Here is a 23,155-nt window from a genome sequence, read left to right as displayed (position 1 = left end):
TCTTTTTCACTCCAAGAAATCTGTAGAAGAATTCAGTCCTCATTTCTATTTTATGTAGCACAGGCAAAACTATTTTCTCATAAGTCAGTTCTAAAGATTTGCTTCTGTTAAAATGTATTTTCAAATATATGAAACAGGTACATTTATATTGGAGATGATGATGTAATACACATTTGATCACTTCTTGAACTGTTACAGATATTGCTTACAGCTATACTTGAAAATGTAACTTATTACGTGTACTCAGGAAAAATGAAATTAATATCAGGATGCCTTGTAAACATATGCATATTTTAAAGAAAATAATGTAAATTAAGTTTAGAAGAAATAACTTTTTACCTAAGAAAATATAAATTATTCAATAAAAGATGACAAAGCACAGACTTGCTTTATGGTATTCTTCAACTATTAAACGATTTCCCTTTTACAAAAGGGACATGGTCTCTGAGCCTTAATAAAAGTGCAAATGCTCAAATACTGTATCCTAATACCATATCACAGTGGTGAAATCCAAATTTTTTTACTACCGGTTCTGTGGGCGTGGCTTGGTGGGCATGGTGTGGCTTGGTGGGTGTGGCTTGATAGACATGGCAGGGGAAGGATACTGCAAAATCCCCATTCCCACCCCACTGTAGGGAAAGGATACTGCAAAATCTCCATTCCATCCCACTCCAGGAGAAGAATATTGCAAAATCTCCATTCCTACCCCACTCTGGGGCCAGCCAGAGGTGATATTTGTCGGTTCTCCGAACTACTCAAAATTTCCGCTACCGGAAATTTTGAGTAGTTCGGAGAACTGGCAAATACTACCTCTGGCTGGCCCCAGTAGGGTGGGAATGGAGATTTCTAGGAACTGGAAGACACGAGGTGATTATTGTTTGGAAGAATGGTATAAGGAAGTATGGGATATTGCCATAAATGATAAATTGACTTGTAATATTAAAGTAAGGAGGGGCACAATGAAAGTAAATGAATTCAATGGAATCTGGAAACAGTTCCTAATATATGTGTTTTCTGGAGGAAGGGGGATACCACCACCAGAAGAAGCTTTAAGATTTTGGAAGCAGGAATGATCCAGAGGGGTGGGGGAGCACTCGTTGATTGTTTGTATTGTGTATATTGTTATATATTATGATTCATGTATGTTATGTATGTTAATTTTTTTTAAAATAATAAAAAAACATGAAAAAAAATAAAAACAAAATTTCCACTACCGGTTCTCCAGAACCTGCTGGATTTCACCCCTGGCCATATCATTAAAAATAGAATATTTTTGATGGAGATTCTCTACAACCATCCACTTTGGGCACTATGATCATATCCTTTACCAGGGATCTCCAAACTTGGCAACTTTAAGATTTGGGGATTTCAGCTCCCAGAATTCCCCAGCCAATGTCTTGTATGAACTTAAGGTGAGGGTTAGTTAGGGTTCCTTTCATTGCTGAGATTGAGAAACGCTGCTCTGATTTAAAAAGCCAGGTAGATAAACTGGAACTCCAACTCCCAGAGTTCTGTGCGCCGGCTGGGAAATTCCGGGAGCTGCCATCGAAGCAAGGCAAAAGGCGCCTCCGCTGCTTTTACTGCAGTACTGCATGCCTGAGGCGCTCTCGCGTTTAAAGGACACGACGACCCTTCTCGGCTACCGTAGCCACGTGACTTAACATGGCGCCGCCCAGCGAAAACCCCACGTTGCCGGTCCGGAAGAAGCTGCGCCGTCCGCCGTCATGGCCGCTCGCCATAACAACAAGCTGCCGTTCAACCTGCCGCAGCTGCAGAACTTGATCAAGCGGGACCCGCCGTCATATACCGAGGAGGTGAGGAATTGTAGGGGGGGGGTGAATAGCCTGAAAAGGGGTCCTGGGTGATGTTTCTGTTCAAGGGGGGTTGGACTAGATGACCTCTTAGGTCCCTTCCGGCTCTGTTATTTCATTACTTCTGTACAGTGTTGCCGCCGAAAATAGCAACGGAAAAGACGCCTCTTGAGCGTGCGCAGGCAGTCCTCGACTTACAACCGCTCCTTTAGTAGCCGTTCGAAGTTACACTGAAAAATGACTTAATGACCGTTTTTCCACAGTTACGACCGTTGCAGCATTTCCCCCTGTGGTCACGTGATTCAAACCAGCTGGGCCACTGGTTCGTATTTATGGACCGTTGCTTCTGTGTCCCTTTTGCGACTTTCTCACCCATCAAAGTCCATGGGGGGGAGGGGCAGCCAAATTCGCTTAACAACCGGGTTAAGTAACTTATCAACTCTGCAGTGATTCACTTAACGCCCTGATAGCGCAGCAGACTAAAGCACTGTTATTAACATCAGCTGTCTGCAATTACTGTAAGTTCGAATCTCACCAGGCTCAAGGTTGACTCAGCCTTCCATCCTTTCTAAGGTAGGTAAATTGAGGACCCAGTTTGTGGGGGCAATAAGCTGACTTTGTATAAATATACAAAAGTATGAAGGCTATTGCTTAACGCACTGTAAACCGCCCTGAGTCTCCGGAGAAGGGCGGTATATAAATCAAATAAAAAATAAAAAACAACGGGGGGGGGGGAGGGGGGCAAGAAAATGAGTAACATGGAGGCAAAACTCATTTAACAAATGTCAGCAACAGAAAGGTTGGGCTCGGCTGTGGTCGTAAGTCGAGGACCACCTAAGGGAGTGAGGTGTAGTCGTAAGTCGAGGATCACTTATAGGGAGTGACAGGTTGGAGTAGGGGGTCTCCAACCTTGGCAACTTTAAGCCTTTAAGTTGGAGGACTTCAACTCCCAGAATTCTCCTTTTGAATGGAACGTTCTTATTTGTTTTGTTGACCATCACACATTGTGAGAGAACTTGGTGGCGCAGCAGACTAAAGCACTGTTAAGTAACACCAGCTGCTTGCAATTACTGTGAGTTCAAATCTCACCAGGCTCAAGGTTGACTCAGCCTTCCATCCTTTCGAGGTAGGTAAAATGAGGACCCGGATTGTGGGGGCAATAAGCTGACTTTGTATAAAAAAGAACACCACTTGGGAGGGGGGCGGAAGCCCTACTAAGCAGGTATATACAAAAGTATGAAGGCTATTGCTTAATGCATTGTAAGCCACCCTGAGTCTCCGGAGAAGGACAGCATATAAATCAAACCAATCAATCAATCAATCAATAATAAATAAATAAATAATCAATCAATCAATCCTCATTCCCAGCTCAAGTTTGGTTAGGGATATTTAGCAATGAACTACAATGAAAGTATTTGTTTTTCCCCCTTTGAATTTCTTCTAGTTCCTTCAACAGTATCGCCATTATAAGTCCAATGTGGAAATATTCAAACTTCAGCCAGCAAAGCCCAATAAAGAACTGGGTGAATTGGTGATGTTCTTGGCCCAGGTAAAATGCTATTTGTGTGTGTATGAGAGAGAGAAAAAGAGAATTTTGCTTGAATTACATCAGGGGCCTTCAAACTTGGCAACTTTAAGATTTGTGGACTTCAACTCCCAGGATTCCCCAGCCAGCTATGCTGGGGAATTCTGGGAGTGGAAGTCCTTTTTCTTCTTCTTCTTGTGCCATATCTGTCATTGGACACTGGTGATTATGTTGGCAATCCTATTTTTGTCAACAGCCGTATGAAAAGGTGCTGCTGAGTTTTATCCAAACCAGTCCCTAAGGTTTTGAAGCCATGATCATCTTCTGCCTGGACCTCATTTGCCTGTGGAAGTCCACAGGTCTTAAAGTTGCCGAATTTGGAGATCCCTGAATTAGATTAAACCTCCCTCACTGAAGAAAAAAAAAATTATTAGGAGAATGAAAATGCTAAGGCTTTTCCTTCCAATAATTCTAATGAAAGGTTCTAAACGTAAATGAGAATAATCACTTCTGACAATTCTAATAGATGGAGCTAAAACTAATTTAGTCGTTTCTTCTGCTTGAATCACTATTTTGACTATGGCTTTAAACAATATTTTCATAGAAAATTCTCACCATCCTTAAGTTGCAAGGATACTATAGTGGGAAAAAATGCAGTGTATGCATTAGACGTTGTATAGCAAATAGTCCAATGCTTCAGATTCAGTTCCGAAAAGTTGATCTGGAGTGGGTGGGAGCAGGAACATATCCGCCCACTGCAACTTTTTAAAGCAGCTGCATCTTTGCTGAGTCATGTTGCAGAAGACAGCGGCACAATCCTAGGAAATAACATAGGTGCTTTAAAGCGTAACCTTCAGAACTAACATTCTGTCCTCTGAAATAACTTTTTCCAAATTCGTGCATATTAAACGGAAATTGCTATGTAAGAGAGAAAGTGTCCTCTGTTATTGGTATCCTATTCATAGGAAGCCTCTTTAGGGGAAAATCTCCATTTTCGTAGTGAAACCATGGTGCGGAACTGACATCCAATATTTCCAGAGAATGCCAGATTAGAGAAAACTGCATTTTGGATTGAATATTATCTGTGGGACATGAGAATGTGAGGTTAAGCCAGGGATCGGCAACCTTAAACACTCAAAGAGCCTCAAAGGTCCTAACCGGAAGCCCCCCGTTCAGTTTTGGAGCTAACCAGAAGTCCGGTTCCCCCACCATAGAGTCTCTTCCTAGAGCGGCCTCCTTTTTACTCTGCCAACTGGAAGTCCGGTTCTCTCCTCCATAGAGTCTCCTCCTAGCATGGCATCCTTTTTCCTCTACCTGTCCTAACCAAAAGCCCTATCAATTGTGGAGCCGACCAGCAACAGGGAGTCGCAGCAGAGGGATGAAAGAGCCACACATGCGGCTCCAGAGCTGCAGGTTGCCAACAATCCCTGGGTTAAGCTATTAAGAGGCATTTCCCTTTGGGGCAGGAATTAGCAGTGTCCCCCCAATTTCTAAGGTAGAAAGTCATAAGATCCCCAAATCTTCCAAGCTTCCAATGACCTCAAAGCTGAGAGTTCATGTAAGAATGTCAACATCTTACAAGAATTTAGATATTTTGTGTATTGAATGGGTGAGGGGGATCACCTGTTGGAATTGAATTTGTGGATGACTTTGGACAAAGGAAAGAGATGCTATTTTAGGGAAATGATCAGACGAGATGCAGGAGTTCCCCAGTGGCTTAGTAGCCAGAGAAAGAAACTTAGGAAGGACCTGCCCTATAGTTGACCAAACCCCAGTGGCAGCAGGAAATTTGTATTTTTAGACTTGCAAGATTTTGTTAATGTAGCCTTGCAGTACAGTAGATTTAGCTTATCTCATTATTTTCTTTCTGGTTTACTTCAGAGGGTTGACACCAGTGGTGGGTTCCTCCCGGTTTGGTCCGGTTCGGCCGAGCCGGTAGCTGTGACAATATGACGTCACCGAACCTGTTCTCCCCCCCCCCACGTTATTCTTACCTTTTATTTGGTCCCACCCCCAATCTATTGCTGCCTCCTGAGTCCCAGCTGATGACTAGACGGAAAAAAAACTGTTTAAACTCTTGCCGTGGGGCTTCAAAAGGCCATCCTACAGCTGATCAGTGTTAAAAGCAAATGAGGTTGTAAGTGCGAGGACTGGTCGTAAGTGCGAGGACCTTCCAGAAATGACTCTGACCAGCTAGCCACGCCCACCTAGTCACATGACCTCCAAGCCACACCCACAAAATAAGCCACGCCCACAGAATCGGTAGTAAAAAAATTTAGAACCCACCCCTGGTTGACATCTGTGCTCTGGCACCTATTGAGACTGAGGTTGTCATAAAGATTCATTAGAAAATTTACTTTAGGCACCTGATACCCCCCCTTCTTCACCATCATCATCTTTTAACGACCCCATAATCCTTTGCAGGGTCGAGTCTGGGCAACTGAATGGAACTAGCAGAGTATTTTAATGGCCAGATGCTCTTCCTGTCGCCAATGCGGAGTTTTATTCAGCAGATATATTCTCATTGTGCCCAGAGAGAGAAATATCTGCCTCTACCTAGGATCGAACTTGCAGCCACCTGATTGTGAGGCGAGAGCTCCACCTCTAGGCCACCGTGCCACTCCAGATACACCCCCCTTAATGTTATTTTAAAGACAAACAAACCTTTTGATTGATGTGGGAATCATTTTACTTAGATTTCTTTTGTTTTTGAAACAGGTTGCCCATTGCTACCCTAAGTATCTAGAAGACTTTCCGCAACAGTTGAAGGAATTGTTGTCCTATTGTCACACGGTCTTGGATCCAGATCTTCGGATGGTGAGCATCTGCAGTCCCAGATGTTTGATCATTGGGAGCAGAGGACTCTGCGGGTGGACAACTTTGTTCAGTGTTGGTTTAGTTTCTTGTTTTAAGAGATTGGAACCAATGTTTTGGAATAGATAAGACTGGTATATCGCATGCTGCCATGCTGATAAATTTACCGTATTTTTCGGAGTGTAAGACGCACTTTCTCCCCCCCCCCAAAAGAGGGTGAAAATTTGGGTGTGTCTTACACACTGAATGTAGCCAAAAACGCGATGGACGGAGGCAGCAATGGTCTGTGGCAATCCCTGCAGCCTGGAACAGCTGAGTGAAGGTATTCCGGGAGGCCAATCCACCCGCCAATCAGCTGCTCGTGCTGAATCAAGCTGTAATAATGTGCTGAAGCTGACCTGGCTGTTCGCTATTCACTGCAAGACGCGTTAGAGTTTGCAGCAGCAATCACATCCAGAAAGCACACACAAGTAACTGATTCAGCAGGATTCAATAACTTCTTTTTATATATAATATAACACATGAAGTAAAATATACAATACCAAAAGCAGGTTTTCCAAGCAAAGCACAAGCAGAGGAGAGGAGTTTCAGTTTTGAGCAGCAGACTAGTTTGGAGCTTTAGCACAGACTCAGAGCTACAGAGCTAAGCCCCGCCCAGGCTCCTTGTTGTCTCCTTCTTTGTTGCTCACACAGCAAATACTGTTTCAGTTTCCAAGCAGCCCCCAACTCTCACACACTGACAGGACGCTAGCCAGATGAATACCAACGGATGCTGGTAGTCAGAGGCAGATTTTTTTTTTCTTCTTATTTTTCCTCCCCAAAAACTAAGGTGCGTCTTATACTCGGGAGCGTCTTATACTCCGAAAAATACGGTATATCATATTTTAAGGGAACGTGAAAAGTTGCTGGAGCTTCTATGCAGTTTGTAAGAAATCATGGCGGTGATCTTGGAAAAAATTGAAATGTGTTTGAATATTAGTAGCTCAGCTTGGTAGTCAGGCTGTTGGTTTGAGGTCCGAGCTTGGCAATTTGGTTGTAAACGTTTTGGCGCCATTCGAGGTCGTCACCATTCAACGTCTCCTCGAATGGTGATGAAACGTTTACAACCAAATTGCCAAGCTCGGATCTCAAACCAACAGCCTGAGTTGGAAAAAAATATTTAGAAAATGTTACAAAACTAAAAAGGGATGGAAGCATGCCTTGAGCTCAGGAAAAGGAGAAAGTATTAGGAAGACATTCAGTTGGCTTCTCCCTGGCCTCCTAGGACAGTACAGGTAGTCCTCAATTTATGACAGTTATGGAGCTTGCAAATTATGGTCGGCCCTGGTGACATAAAGCAGATCATCCTGTCACTGATTTTATGATCTCTTAAAGTAAATCACCATGAGGTTGCTCCTCTATCCTGGTCCTATTAGATCTCTCAGCGGCTTTTGATACCATCGACCATGGTATCTTACTGCACCGGCTGGAGGGGTTAGGAATAGGGGGCACTGTTCTTCGGTGGTTCTCCTCCTTCCTCTCTGACCGTTCGCAGTTTGTGTTGGCAGGGGGGCAGAGGTCGACCTCGAGGCACCTTATTTGTGGGGTGCCGCAAGGGTCAGTCCTCTCACCCCTTCTGTTCAACATTTATGTAAAACCGCTAGGTGAGATCATCCGTGGTTTTGGGGTGAGTGTTCATCAGTATGCTGATGACACACAGCTATACATCTCCACCCCAGACCACCCCAATGATGCCCTTGCTGTGATGTCCCGTTGCCTGGAGGCCGTGCGGATCTGGATGGGGAGAAACAAGCTCAGACTCAACCCCTCCAAGACCGAGTGGCTGTGGCTTCCGGCGTCCCGGTATAGTCAGCTGGTACCATCACTGACAATAGGGGATGAGATCTTGCTCCCCACAGAGAGGGCCCGCAACTTGGGTGTCCTCCTGGATTCACGGTTATCTTTAGAAGATCATTTGACGGCCGTGGCCAGGGGTGCCTTTTATCAGGTTCGCCTGATCCGCCAGTTGCGTCCCTTTCTGGATCGGGACGCCTTGCGCACGGTCACTCATGCCCTAGTTACCTCCCGTATGGACTACTGTAATGCTCTCTACATGGGGCTCCCCTTGAAAAGCACCCGGAGGCTCCAACTGGTCCAGAACGTAGCCGCGCGGGTGATTATGGGCGCAGCTCATTACGCCCATGTAACACCTCTCCTACGCGAGCTGCACTGGCTCCCGGTGGTCTTCCGGGTGCGATTCAAGGTGTTAGTTATCACCTTTAAAGCGCTCCATGGCTTAGGACCTGGGTACCTACGAGACCCTCTTTTGCCACCAATAGCCTCCCACCGACCAGTTCGTTCTCACAGGGAGGGACTACTCAGGGTACCGTCAGTCAAATTATGTCGACTGGCGACTCCCAGGGGGAGGGCCTTCTCTGTGGGGGCTCCAACCCTTTGGAATGAACTGCCCCCGGAGATACGGAATATCCCTGATCTCCGTTCTTTCCGCCGTGCCCTCAAGACCCTGATGTTCCAACAGGCGGGGCTAAACATACAAACATGCAAATGATTTTTTAAATGTTATCTAATTCTGGGTTTTATTTAATTGACCAAACTAAGTAACAATTTTAATTAGCAATTTTATGATGTTTGTGTGTCTATATTTTTCTTGACTGTACACTGCCTTGAGTCCTACGGGAGAAAGGCGGTATAGAAATATAATAATAAATAAATAAATAAATAAAATGATTGTTAAGTGAATCTGTGGTCATTCAGTGAGCTCATTATTTGCTATGGGGCGGGTTTTTTCCAATTTTGTAAACAAAAATGTCAAAAAATCATGGTCATATGACTGCGGGACACAGTAAATAGTCATAAACGTAGATTGGCTACCAAACACTTAAAATGTGGTCATGTGACCACGGGGGGGGGGAGGTAGCTGCTGCAACTTTGGAACCAGATTTTAAGAATCTTTTGGGAGGGGCATTACAACTTCAGTCACTAAGCAACTGAGCGTAAGTCAGGGACTCCACACCTGCAAATTTAAGATGCCTGGACTTCAACTCCCAGAATTCCCCAGCTAGCAGGAAGGCAGCGAAAAATACAATCAGGCTTGAAAGGTTCTGTTACTAGAATCTCATTAAAATAGAGTTCTACTGGTCTGCCTCGGAATGACCATGCTTTGAAGCTTCTGTCTACCAACATTTAAAAAAAACAGTGATTTTCCATTCTGTGAGTTATAATGGCGCAGTGGTTAGAATGCAGTATTGCAGGCTGACTCTGCCCACTGCCAGGAGCTCGAGTCTCACCAGCTCAGGGTTGACTCAGCCTTCCATCCTTCTGAGGTCGGTAAAACGAGGACCCAGATTATTGGGGTTCAATGTGTTGACTCTATAAACTGCTTAGAGTTTATAAGTTTAAGTCCTATTTAACGAACAGCAAGCTGAAAAAATGAGATGAAAGAATAGTATACATTACTTGCTTTAGTATTAGTGTTGCAGTCTGGGCGATTCACACTTCATTATTGTTATTCTTAGCCATTCCTTTCTCCTTTTTGCAGACATTTTGCAGAGCTCTGATTTTGCTGCGAAACAAGAACCTGATTAATCCCACAAGCTTGTTGGAACTGTTCTTTGAGCTCCTCCGCTGCCATGATAAATTTTTACGAAAAGTGAGTCGCCGAACTGACTTTAAAATAAAAACTTCTGCCAGTTTTATTTTAAAATGTTAATTTTTTTTAAAAAAAGTAAAAGCCACAGCACATTTAGCATTTCCTTTAAAGACTGAGACAATGATGAACGATCTAATTTCAATCCTATAAGTTATCCGGTAACCTCGTTTGCCTTTTTGTGTCTGAAAGATGTTGATGGGAATATTGCAGAAGTGCATAATCCATCCCAGAATGAGAAGCAATAGCAGCCATGAGAAGAAGAACTAAGTCAGCAGGACACGGGATAACATTTTTTAAAAAATGTTTGCATTCGGTCTCTTAACCATGTGCTGCAAAATTCCATTTTTTTAAAGTACTTTCCCCTGAAGATAAAAGACAAAATGCAAAGTAAAAAACAAGAAAACAACTGCAAACAAGTAAGAAGAAAAAGGAAAAAAGTGTACATAACAAATATAAAATTAACAGTCAAAATTAGAATTCCACCTTGGTTGAATCCTGGTACCTGTGTAGCTCAAACAAATCTAATAGGTTTCCCCCTCTCTCCTTGTTCTACAGGTCGACAAATAGTTAAACATTTTCCATCTATACTTGTTAAATTACTATTACATTGCATTCTCTTATGCAAGGTTAGGCTAGAATCTGTACCCTGTTTCCCCGAAAATAAGCCCTCCCTGAAAATATTTCAATGCAGAGCTGGAAATCAGGTAAGATGGCAAGAGGAACCCCATCTTGCTCCACGCACATCAAAATAATAAGAGCTCCCCGAAAATAAGACCAAGCGCTTATTTCGCGGTTCAAAAAAATATAAGATAGGGTCTTATTTTCGAGGGGAAACGGTAATAGCTTTGTACCATATAATATCAAACTTGTTAACTCTCAAGACTCTTTTTTTATGCTATGTATTCAAAATAGACTGATTAACATATGTGTGTATTTGTATATTACACATACATACATACAGTATGGGTGTATGGGTGTGATTCTTTTGGATCGGAATTTCATTTTCATGTGTGCCATTGCACACAGAAAAGTGACAACAAATCTTAACTAGTTAGTTCGCTCGCACAGAGAGGGCCTCCTCAGAGAGGGCCTCCTCAGGGTTCCGTCGGCCAGACAATGTCGGCTGGCGACCCCCAGGGGGAGAGCCTTCTCTGTGGCGGCACCTGCCCTCTGGAACGACCTACCCCCAGAGATACGCACAATACCAGACCTCCGGACTTTTCTTCGGGCCCTGAAAACACATCTATTTCATCCAGCCAGGCTGGCTTGATCCCATCCTTTCGGTTTTAATTTGAAATTGGTTTTAACTGGGTTGTTTTAAATTGAGGGCCGAAATTATTTAATGTCTTTTAAACTGTTTTTTAAAATTTATATGTTACGTTTTATCTCGGCTGTTCACCGCCCTGAGTCCTGTTGGAGAAGGGCGGTATAAAAATCAAATCAAATAAATAAATAAATAAACAGACTGGTTCCCTCATGGAATCTCTTCTGTTTCTGCTTCTGTTCATTTTTCTCAAAGAAAGATTTGACAGTTATCCCTACTGAAATGTTACGTTTTCTCATTTCGACAGACCTTGTACACTCACATCGTTACCGACATCAAGAACGTCAACGCCAAACACAAGAACAACAAAATGAACACTGTAAGTTTTCGGCTTGATCCATCAGCTCTTAAGTTGGATAGCTCCAAGAAACTCTTCTTCAAAAGTAATCTCTTTTATTTATTTATTTATTTATTTATTTTTGCAGATGCTTCAGAGTTTCATGTACACAATGCTGCAAGACAGCAACCCAACTGCAGCCAAGATTTCACTGGATGTGATGGTTGAGCTGTACAGAAGGAACATCTGGTAGGTTGCAAGGCACAGTCAAGATTTGGGGGTCCACAGTGGACAGGAACAATGGTGAAGTATCAGAGAAAATAAAACGCATATTATTTATTTATTTATTTATTTATTTATTTATTTATTTATTTATTTATTTATTTATTTATTTATTTTATATCAAATTTATATACCGCCCTTCTCCCTGAGGACTCAGGGCATCATTGTACAGCCAAATAAAAACATAGATTACAAACATTAAAATACTATTAAAAAGATATATATAAATTTGGCCCCGTAATTAAAAAACAATGACAAACCAATTAAAAACATTTAAAAGTGTTAAGTCAGCCCGGCTGGCTGAAAAAAGGCACCGAGGTCTTGGATTCTCCGTATCTCTGGGGGCAGCTGGTTCCAGAGGGTAGGTGCCCCCACTGAGAAGGCCCTCCCCCTGGGGGTCACCAGCCTACATAGTTTGGCTGATGGCACCCCGAGGAGGCCCTCTCTGTGGGAGCGCACGGGACGATGGGAGGCCGTCGGTAGCAGCAGGCGGTCTCGAAGATATCTAGGTCCTATGCCATGGAGCGCTTTAAAGATGATAACCAACACCTTGAAGCGCACCCGGAAGACCACTGGGAGCCAGTGCAGCTCACGCAGGAGAGGTGTTGTATGGGAGCCCCATGCAGCTCCCGTAACTACCTGCGCGGCCGCATTCTGGACCAGTTGGAGCCGTGTTTCCCCAAAAATAAGTCCTCTCCTGAAAATAAGCCCTAGCTTGATTTTTACATGTGTGCCGAATACAAGCCCTACTCCCAAAATAAGCCTTAGTAAAGACCCCCACCCACTCGTTTGTACCTGGTTGCACGAGGTGGGGCGACGCACACAGGTAAAAAGCTAGGGTGGGGATGGGGGTGGAGCTGCCCCACGTGCCCCGCACCCACCTTAGACAGTTTGTTCTGCCCCAGCTATGGACACCAAAGAACACAGCACACACAAAGTCTGTACAAACTTTAGTTTACTAAATTAAATCAGTTTTTTTCTTTCAAAGACTGTTAATTAACTTTCTTAACAACCTATAAGAATCCAAAGAATAAATAATCTTAATCTTACTATGGTTGGCAGAAAGCCCAGAAGCAATTTGCAGAGAATCCAGACGCGAAGGAGAATGAACTAAAGTTGTTCCCTACAACTTGCTTCAATCAGCGTTCCTCCTTAAATAGGCTAAGGAAGTGGCCAATTAGCCCAAGCCTTACTCTCGAGGAGACCTCCTCCTGAGGAGCCACTCCTGCCTTTTGGCAGCTCTGCACGCCCGTGCATCGAGAAAAGGCTCCTCCTCTTCGTCCTCTTCATTTAAGGGAGCTTCTGGAGGTTCTAAAGGCCCTGGCTGAATCCCCGCCTCTGGCACCATATCTTCTCCAGCTTCATTGTTCGACTTGGGTGGCAGCTGCACAGGCTGCTGGCGCAGCACCACACCAGCCTCCTCGCTGTCCGAATCAGCCACCAGCTGCACAGGCCGCGTACGGGCCACAACACAGTTGCAGCCAGGCCTCTCACACCCTGACACCTGCCAGCCCATTTCCTCTGTGGCCTCTTGCACGCGTCACCCCTGGCCTCTGTTTCACTGTCGGGGGCCTTCAGGAAAGGCCTCTGCAGCCGAGAAACGAGCTCCAGATTGACATTTGCGGCACCCGCCGACCTCCGTTTCTCCATCAGAGGCTCAGTCAGAGCTTGTTTCTCAGCTGCATAGGCCTTTCCTGAAGTCCTCTGACAGTAAAATGGAGGCTGGGGGGGGCACTGCGCGCGAGTAGTAACAAGGGGCCACAGAAGAAGTGGGCTGGCAGCGGCCACACCAGCTCCGCCGTGAGTTGAGATAGTGGAAGACATCCCCTGAAAATAAGACCTAATGCCTCTTTTGGTTTTTTTATCAAGTTTTATTGATTTTTTTTCCTTTCACACACTTGTACACACACACACACACATATTTTATGAACAGAGTATTAACCGTATCATATCTTATACAACTTTGTCATATCCAATTTCATTTTACAGTTACCATTTAGCCAAAATATTCTTATTTTTATTCCATACTTTTTTATCGTATCTTAATACTTCTATATTATATAAACAGCATCACCATCCGCCCTCAGATCCTAGTTTCTTAACATTATTTCAATTAGTTATCCATTGTTAATCATATACTGTATTTTTCGGAGTATAAGGGGGTGAAAATTTAGGTGCGTCTTATACACCGAATGTAGCCCTGCCCGCCCACTGACCCCACCCTTTGGCCTCTGCCTTCCAGCAGTTTACCTCCTTGCAAGCAAACAGCAAGAAAAAACAGCTCCTTTCAGCCTCGGACAGCCTAATTAGCACAAGTTTATTCCATCTGCCTCCCGACTCTCAGCTGATTTGCTCTCAACTGTTATGTGCAGGGCTCTGCTACTTGCTGCAAGAAGGTAAATTACTGGAACAGATTTTTTTTCCCCCTTGTGCTAATCAAGCTATGCTGAAAACGAAAATGAAAGTAAAGCAGGCTGTTTGCTGTTTGCTGCAAGGAGGCAAAATTGCTCAGAGGCAGAGGGAGATTTCTTTTTCTTCTTTTCCTCACCAAAAAAGGTAGGTGCGTCTTATACTCCGGTGTGTCTTATACTCTGAAAAATACGGTATTCCCTTTTAACTTTCATATTAATTCGTTCTTCATCCTAATAAATTTGAGCATTCTCGGGGTTGCCTTTCGACCATTTCATCTCCATAATGCCTCTTTTGGAGGCAAAAAAATAATAATAATAAGACCGGGTCTTATTTTCAGGGAAACACAGATTTAATTTCTCAGTCTCTGTTGTAAAGTGTTCTTTTTTTTTTTTAACAGGAATGATGCCAGAACTGTGAATGTCATCACGCTGGCTTGTTTTTCCAAAGTCACCAAGGTAAAATAAACATTTTGGTCCAAGTACAGATAAATGAATTTACACCAGCTCATTTAGTGACCGTTCAAAGTTGCAACGGCACTGAAAAAAACTTATACCTGTTTTTCACATTTAAGACCTTTGCAGCATCCCCGTGATCACATGATCACAAAATTCAGATGCTTGGCAAAATATTCATTTTTATGACGATTACAGTGTCCTGGAATCACATGGTCCCCTTTTGCAACCTAACGAGCAAAGTCAATCAAGAGCCTTGATAGTACAGTGGTCTACGCACCCTGTTATTAACATAGCTGCCTGCAATTTACTGCTGGTTCGAATCTCTCCAAGGCTCAAGGTTGACTCAGCCTTCCATCCTTTCAAAGGTAGATGAAATGAGGACCCAGTTGGTGGGGGAAATAAGCTGACTTTGTATAAATATACAAAAGTATGAAGGCTATTGCTTAACACATTGTAAGCCGCCCTGAGTCTCCGGAGAAGGGCGGCATATAAATCAAATTAAAAAATAAAATAAAATGGGGAAGCCAGACTAATTTAACAACCATGTCACTAACAGTTACAATGATTCACTTAACAACCATGGCAAGAAAGGCCGTAAAATGAGGCAAAGCTCAACAAACGTTTCACTTAGTGACAAATTTTGGGCTCAATTGTGGTCATAAGTCGAGGACCACCTGATCTTTTTTCCTAATTTGGAGGGTGGGGGGCGGAGAAATAATATTTCTGACTTTATTAATTCAGCAGCATATGAAACTTGTTAGCTCAAGGAGTTGGGTGTTTTAAAAAAATTCCTTTTGGCTCCCATGACTGTAGATCCAAGTTGCTGGCTTGACGTTTTTCCTCGGAAAAGATGAAGATGGGAAGAAAGGCAGTGATTCAGAATCGGAGGTCAGTGCATCCTGGAATCCAGACTCAATAACTTAGCAACATGCCTTGGGCCTAATTCTCAAAAGAGGAGAAGGGTGCGCCTGGACTGTACCACTAGCGCAGCTTATATTTGGACTGTATCACCCTGATTGAATACCCCTCCATCAATGTCCATGGACGACGTAAGATGCAAAGGATTCTATGGTCATTTTGTCTCCGAATTTTTATTTAACTCGTCATGGCCAAAGTGTCTTTATTTTCAATTCCACAACCATTTGACTATGCATTGCCAACAAAATATAACAAAATTTGTAGGTATACAAAATGACCGTATGTCTGTACACCCAGGGCAGGGGTCGGCAACCTTAAACACTCAAAAGAGCCTCAAAGGTCCTAACCGGAAGCCCCCCATTCAGTTTTGGAGCCAACCAGAAGTCCGGTTCCCCCACCATAGAGTCTCCTAGTGCGGCCTCCTTTTTACACTGCCAACTGGAAGTCCGGTTTCCTCCACCATAGAGTCTCCTCCTAGCATGGCATCCTTTTTCCTCTACCTGTCCTAACCAAAAGCCCTATCAATTGTGGAGCCGACCAGCAACAGGGAGTCGCAGCAGAGGGATGAAAGAGCCGCACATGTGGCTCCAGAGCTGCAGGTTGCCAACAATCCCTGGGTTAAGCTATTAAGAGGCATTTCCCTTTGGGGCAGGAATTAGCAGTGTCTCCCCCCAATTTCTAAGGTAGAAAGTCATAAGATCCCCAAATCTTCCAAGCTTCCAATGATCTCAAAGCTGAGTGTTTGTGTAAGAATGTCAACATCTTACAAGAATTTAGATATTTTGTGTATTGAATGGGTGAGGGGGATCACCTGTTGGAATTGAATTTGTGGATGAGCCGATCGGAAGTCCGGTTCCCCCACCATAGAGTCACCTCCTAGCGCAGCATCCTTTTTCCCCTACCTGTCCTAACCGAAAGCCCTGTCAATTGTGGAGCCACCTGGAAAACCCATCCCTTGCCATAGTTTCCTCCTGGCACGCTTTGCTTCCCCCCCCCCCCAAAAAAACTGGAAGCTCTCAAAATTGTGGTGCCAACCAGCGACGGAGCCGCAGCAGAGGGATGAAAGAGCCACATGCGGCTCCAGAGCCACGTGTTGCCGACCCCTGACCTAGGGGATAGAATTCAATAAAGAATGGTATTTTACATTTTCCTTACACAAAGCTTTACTGACTCTTAAATTTCTCTTTCGTAAAATATTTATTTTTCAAGGACGATGGTCCTTCAGCAAGAGACCTGATGGTACGGTACGCCACGGGAAAGAAAACGACGAAGAACAAGAAGAAACTAGAAAAAGCTATGCGAGTTTTAAAAGTGAGTAGTGTGGTTTGGTAGACCTGCTCACCCAAGGAGATCTAGACATATCCTGCAACTTTGTTCTCTATGCCCCTCCTAATATCTTCGAGTTAGGATTGGATTGGAGTTTGGACCCCAGATTGATTTTAAGCTAAGACGTGGATGTTCAACAGGTCTACGGCAAACATTTCTGAGTAGCTAGATACTGCAGGCTGATTCTTTCCATCTATATCATGTCAACTCGCAAAGCATTCCTGGCCTGCTCTCGAGTTGCCATAGGCCAGGGGGGATGGGAAGCTGGCGAAACTGCACAGCAGCCAAAAACAGATGCATATTCCTTGCTTCTCTCTCTCAAGGCTGTATCCCAGGGTTACCTACAGCAGCAAGGGGAGTGACCTCTACAACCCCAGAAATTGCTCCGTTGACACACCCTGGGGGGAGAGGGAAACAGGGTCATAATTGGAGCGTAACACAGGGAACATGCAGATATGAAGCTCCTAATAAATAACTGAATTTCTTTTGAAGCTTGGCTCAAAACTCATGATTTAATTAGGCCATTCGGAACCCTGACATATAACTTTTCTCAGGAGGAAGTTAATTCAGAGAGGCTAATGAAAGGTAATTATTGATCTCATTCTTTACTGAACACGTCTGTTTCCTTCTTCACCAGAAACACAAGAAAAAGAAGAAACCGGAAGTGTTCAACTTTTCAGCAATCCATTTGATCCACGATCCCCAAGGCAAGTTCATTTGAATTCCTTGCAGGAAGGAGCTTCTGACTTACCTTGTTGTCTTTTGAAGCTGAGCAGGGTTCAGCTCTGGTTAGAGTTTGGATGAGAAAGACATAACCCTCAATTGCACGTTTTCCCTCCACCTTGATAGGCGGGTATTTCCAGGTCACACCATACAAAACCAGCTTCAGGAATATTCAACAACTTCCCCTTCCGTTACTTAATACCATTTCTTTTGGAGTATTTTATAGAATAGAATAGGAATAATGGAATGGAATGGAATGGAATGGAATGGAACGGAACGGAACGGAACGGAACGGAACGGAACAGAACAGAACAGAAAATATGGAATGGAATAGCATAATATAGCATAGCATAGAATATATGGAATGGAATGAAAAATTGGTGTGGAATAGAATAGAAAATATGGAGTGGAATTAAAATAGGAATAGAATAGAATAGAATAAAATAGAAAATATGGAATAGATAGGATATATGGAATGGAATGGAAAATACAGAATGGAATAGAATAGAAAATATGGAGTGGAATAGAATAAGGAATAGAATAGAATAGAATAGAATAGAATAGAATAGAATAGAATAGAATAGAATAGAATAGAATAGAATAGAATAGAATAGAAAATATGGAGTGGAATAGAAAATATGGAGTGGAATTAGAATAGAAAAAGGACTAGAATAGAATAAAATAGAAAATATGGAATGGAATAGCATAGCATAGAATATATGGAATGGAATGGAATAGGGAATGGGAATGGAATTCTTTATTGGCCAAGTGTGATTGGACACACAAGGAATTTGTCTCCGGTGCATAAGCTCTCAGTGTACATACAAGCAATATGTGATAAATCATCATAGCCATCGTAAAAATACATTCATCATAAATCATAAGATACAACTCTTAGTGATGGGATACTAAATAATCAACATAAGTCATACTAGGATACTAAATAAAACAATATAAAGCAACCAAGTTATAGTTGAAAGAAGATAAGGAGATAGGTAATAGGAAAGATGAGAAGTAGAATAGAATACATTATACAGCCTTACTAGATTGTTTGGCAGTGTTGTGGGAGTTAGTTGTGTGTTTATCAACTTCTTTATCAACAGCTTTAATCAGGCACAAAACCTCTCAGCATCCGTGTGACGCTGAGGCTATTTTTATCACACAGAAATTTTTTTTTTAATTTTGAGCCCATCCGGACAGCTCACCCTGCCACATTTCTGTGATCTTCATCAATTTCCTCTTGATTTCAGACTTTGCGGAGAAACTGCTAAAGAATCTGGAATCTTCAAAGGAGAGGTTTGAAGTGAAGATGATGCTGATGGATCTGATTTCTAGGCTGGTTGGGATTCATGAGGTACAGTTAACATTCTGAGTTTTTTCTGAGGTTTTTTTTTTTTTCCCCTTCTGTTTTTCTCCTCCATTCCTCTGCTTTACTTTTGGGTGGTCTCGGGCAGAAAAGGAAAATGTGCTTCCAAATTTTGTGGCCATTGATAAAAGAATACAGGTAGTTCTCGACTTATGACCACAATGGAGCCTAAAATTTCTGTTGCTAAGCAAGACCGTTGCTAAGGGAGTTTTGCCCCATTTTACGACCTTTCTTGCCCCAGTTGTTAAGTGAATCACCTCAGTTGTCAAGTTAGTAGTACGGTGGTTAAGTGAATCTGACTTCCCCATTGACAGAAGGGGATCACATTTCAACCGTCATAAATGTGAACCAGTTGCCAAACCTCCAAATTTTGATCATGCGACCATGGAGATGCAGCAACAGTCATAAGTTTGAGAAGCGGTCATAAGTCACTTGATGGAGCACCCCCAACTTCTGGAGACAAACCGTTCCATTGGTCAATTGTTCTAACTCAGGAAGTGCCTTCCAGGTGGATTGGGTTATAAGCAACAACTGTCTGCTGGGGGTGGTTGAAATTGTAGTTAGCACATCTGGAGGTTGGCAGGTTAGATTCAGCTGATGATGTTCCAGATGTGTTTCTCTGACTTTGCTGCAAAGTTACCCTGGCCGGTGGGTGGGATTTTTTTTTACTCAATTTACTCCATTTCATTCACAGCTGACCTCTTGACAATCCTCTATGTTTCCGTAGCTTTTCCTCTTCAACTTTTATCCTTTCATACAACGATTTCTGCAACCCCACCAAAGAGGTAAGTGGCATCAATTCAATATATCCTTCCCAATGTCATTTCTCTTCACTTTGTGGTTTACCCGTTGCAATAAGCAAGGAGATTCTTGTTTACTCTGCTTTGTGTTCCTTATTGCTAAAGTCTGTCCGGTTTTAATTTTAGCCCATCCTGAACCTCTCTGACCTTTTGCAGCTGTTTTAAGAACTCAGAGCAAGAAAACAAATCACTCAGGTCCAAAGAAAAGCACAGAAAGGCGGATTTTTTTCCGTGTTCCTATGGAAACGAATCCTATGCTAGCAGAAAAAATATTGCTCAGTTTTATGAGCAGTGAAAAATTCCTCTTGTTTTACTCCAGGAGCTTCCTGAAAAAGTGGGCCTTTTTCTACCTGCTTCTTTCTTCGACAAATTTTATTTTATTTTGGCAGCAGCCTTGATTTTGAAAGAAGATACGTACAAGAGATAAAGGCAGATGCTTACTTGACAATAAAAAAAATTCTGGATTGCAAAGTATTTTTTAAAAAGTTATTATTTAACTTTTTTGGGGGAAAAGTCAGACTACTGAAAAATGGCAAGTCGCTTTTCAGGCCCAAAGCTTCAGTTTATTTTGATTTATTTAGATTCTGCTTATCTGACTTTCCAAGGGAGACTGGATGATTTACAGAAACTTCAAGTCATTTTTCAACCTTTGACATCTTCAGTCTTCAGCATTTTCAAGTCATGTGGGAGGGAAACCATTATTAAATATGGAGAACTGGTGCCAGTTTTTGCCAACAATCCTAAACAAGATTCATCAATGATAAACTTAATGATTTTATTTTGCCCTTCTGTTTGAGGAACTCATATATCTCTTGGTCCATCATTAAAACTGTCCTTTTTTTTCTTGCAGAAGTTACCAAGATTCTTCTTTTTGCTGCACAAGCATCTCACCAGCTTGTCCCACCAGAGGTGAGGCTGTTTCACAGCTTATGTTAGCCAAAAACACTAGAAAGAAGCAAGTTTAGTTTAGTTTAGTTTAGTTTAGTTTAGTTTAGTTTAGTTTAGTTTAGTTTAGTTTAGTTTAGTTTAGTTTAGTTTAGTTTAGTTTAGTTTAGTTTAGTTTGTTTTCATTGCACCTCGTACAACGAAATTAAATGTCACCTTCAGTGTACATTATACATAAGAAAACTATAAAAATAAAACAAAAACACACATCCTTCACATTCTATGCAGAGATATAGCCACACCATGCTCTTTTAATGACCCAGTTTGCTTTTAGTTTAGTTTATTGTCATTGCACCTTGTACGACGAAATTAAATGCCATCTTCAGTGTAAATTATAACTATAAAAATAAAACACAACACACATCCTTCACATTTATACAATTGAATTGAAAACCTCTGATGTTGCATTAATATTGCACTATACAGTAGAATTCAATATGGTTGAATTATGGGATAGAAGCTGTTTTTCAGCCTATCTGTCCTTGTTTTTATTGTCCTGTACCGGCTGCCAGATGGTAATAGTTAAAAAAAAAGGGGGGGGGGTCCCCAGGATGAGATGGATCTTTAGGAATGTTTTTTTTTTTTTTAATTTGATTTATATGCCGCCCTTCTCCGGAGACTCAGGGCGGCTTACAATGCGTTAAGCAATAGCCTTCATACTTTTGTATACTTATACAAAGTCAGCTTATTGCCCCCACAAACTGGGTCCTCATTTTACCTACCTTAGAAAGGATGGAAGGCTGAGTCAACCTTGAGCCTGGTAAGATTCGAACCTGCAGAAATTGCAGGCAGCTGTGTTAATAACAGGGTGCATTAAACCACTGTACTACCAAGGCTCCTAAGGAACTTAAGGAAGTTTTGAACTTCCTTAAGGCAGCGGGAGCTATAAAGCTCTTCAAAAGAGGGGAGTGGGTAGCCAATGATCCTCTGAGCAAAGATGTTAACCCTCTTCAAGATCAAAATAGGATTTTCCTTTTGTAGATAGCAGCCAATATGGCTTCATGGCATAAATGTTAGCCTGTGGCTGATAGGGGTAGACCTCGACTTAAAACAGTTCATTTAGTGACCGTGCAAAATTACAACAGCACTGAAAAAAATGACTTATGACCATTTTTACACTTACTCCATTTTACAATGAGCCGCGGTGGCGCAGTGGTTAAAGAGCAGTACTGCAGGCTACTTCTGCTGGCTGCCAGCTGCCTGCAATTTGGCAGTTCAGATCTCGCCAGGCTCAAGGTTGACTCAGCCTTCCATCCTTCCGAGGTGGGTAAAATGAGGACCCAGATTGTCGGGGGCAAGAGGCTGACTCTGTAAACCGCTTAGAGAGGGCTGTAAAGCACTATAAAGCAGTATATAAGTCTTAAGTGCTATTGCGACAACCATTGCAGCATCCATTTGTCAGAAATGGTGTAGGACAGTGATGGCTAACCTTTTTGCCATCGCATGCCAAAAGTGGGGGCGCAGTGGGGGGTGTTGCATACACACATGCCCACACCCATAATTCAATGCCCCGTGCCCCCCACGCATGTGACCCCCCCCGGCTCCCCCCGCTTTTGGCATGCGATAGCCCGGTAGGCCCGTTTTTCGCTCTCCCCAGGCTCCAGGGGCTTTCTAGGAGCCTGGGGAAGGAAAAACGGCCTTCCCCACCCCCCTGGAGGCCCTCCGGAGGCCGGAAACAACCCATTTCGCAACTTCCAGTGGGCCCGGAGGACCTGAAAATAAGCTGACTGGTACGCGCATGTGCGCTGGAGCTGAGCTAGGGCAATACTCACGTGCCCACAGATATGGCTCCATGTGCCATCTGTGGCACGCGTGCCATAGGTTCGCCCTCACGGGTATAGGGTTTTCTGCTTGGGTGGGTGCTTGGACTAGATGACGTACAACTCTGTTGATCTGAAGATCTGGATAGGGTGGAAAGTAGAACCTGTGTGTCAGCACTTCAAGCTGCATTTACTCTAGTGCTGACATAAGAAGGAGAAGCGGAGGCGTCTGGAAAGGGACATTTGACTTTTCACCTACTTATTTTCCCTGGAGATAATATCCCCTAGGAGATGGGATGGGAGGGGGGAAATTCCTTTGAGCTGGAGCAGTAGATTAGGGGTAGAGTGATTTGGAAGATGGCCAGTGAGTGCAGGGGAGTGGGGAACGGAAAAGGAGGGGTTTGGGTCTGGAAGTCAGTGTTGGCTGCGATGAGTCGGATTTAGAATGTCGTGCTCAATAAATGGGAGTTTTTATCAAAGACTTTGTTTGAAATGCAATTTATTTGAGACGACCTCGAAACTTGACACTGTGCAAATTGACTCAGTGATGCAGTTAGAGAGCTAGTTCGGTATAGTGATTAAGATGGTGGCCTAAAAACCAGGAGAAGGCGAGTTCTAGTCCCACCTTAGGCATGAAAGCCAGCTGGGCGACTTTGGGCCAATCTTTTGCCCAGTTGTTTCTCTTAATTTAAGCCCCTGGATTTCCCGAAATGTTCTGTGTAATTCAGAGTTTGTTATGCCAGCACATCTTGATGCAATTAAATTCCA

The 23,155-nt window shown here is 43.1% G+C and overlaps 1 protein-coding gene across 1 annotated transcript in view; it reads left to right on the top strand.

Annotated features, from left to right (window-relative positions):
* Nucleotides 1–1,688: 1,688 nt before the first annotated feature.
* The window catches only part of SDAD1 (SDA1 domain containing 1), a 35,277-nt gene continuing 13,810 nt past the window's right edge, over nucleotides 1,689–23,155 (top strand). The window contains exons 1-13 of the mRNA XM_070949144.1: nucleotides 1,689–1,814; nucleotides 3,256–3,360; nucleotides 6,055–6,153; nucleotides 9,689–9,799; nucleotides 11,371–11,442; nucleotides 11,549–11,649; nucleotides 14,492–14,549; nucleotides 15,363–15,437; nucleotides 16,677–16,778; nucleotides 17,431–17,500; nucleotides 18,767–18,870; nucleotides 19,610–19,667; nucleotides 20,533–20,591. Coding sequence (XP_070805245.1) covers nucleotides 1,725–1,814; nucleotides 3,256–3,360; nucleotides 6,055–6,153; nucleotides 9,689–9,799; nucleotides 11,371–11,442; nucleotides 11,549–11,649; nucleotides 14,492–14,549; nucleotides 15,363–15,437; nucleotides 16,677–16,778; nucleotides 17,431–17,500; nucleotides 18,767–18,870; nucleotides 19,610–19,667; nucleotides 20,533–20,591 — 1,104 coding nt within the window. The 5' untranslated portion in view covers nucleotides 1,689–1,724. The remainder of the gene's footprint in view (nucleotides 1,815–3,255; nucleotides 3,361–6,054; nucleotides 6,154–9,688; nucleotides 9,800–11,370; nucleotides 11,443–11,548; nucleotides 11,650–14,491; nucleotides 14,550–15,362; nucleotides 15,438–16,676; nucleotides 16,779–17,430; nucleotides 17,501–18,766; nucleotides 18,871–19,609; nucleotides 19,668–20,532; nucleotides 20,592–23,155) is intronic.

Source organism: Pituophis catenifer, unplaced genomic scaffold (assembly GCF_029215685.1).
Source record: "Pituophis catenifer annectens isolate HBS135680 unplaced genomic scaffold, rPitCat1.0.hap2 SCAF_8, whole genome shotgun sequence".
In the NCBI taxonomy this organism is placed as follows: Eukaryota; Metazoa; Chordata; class Lepidosauria; order Squamata; family Colubridae; genus Pituophis; species Pituophis catenifer.
Note: the sequence above shows the minus strand (reverse complement) of the source record. Positions and strands in the feature narration are given on the sequence as shown.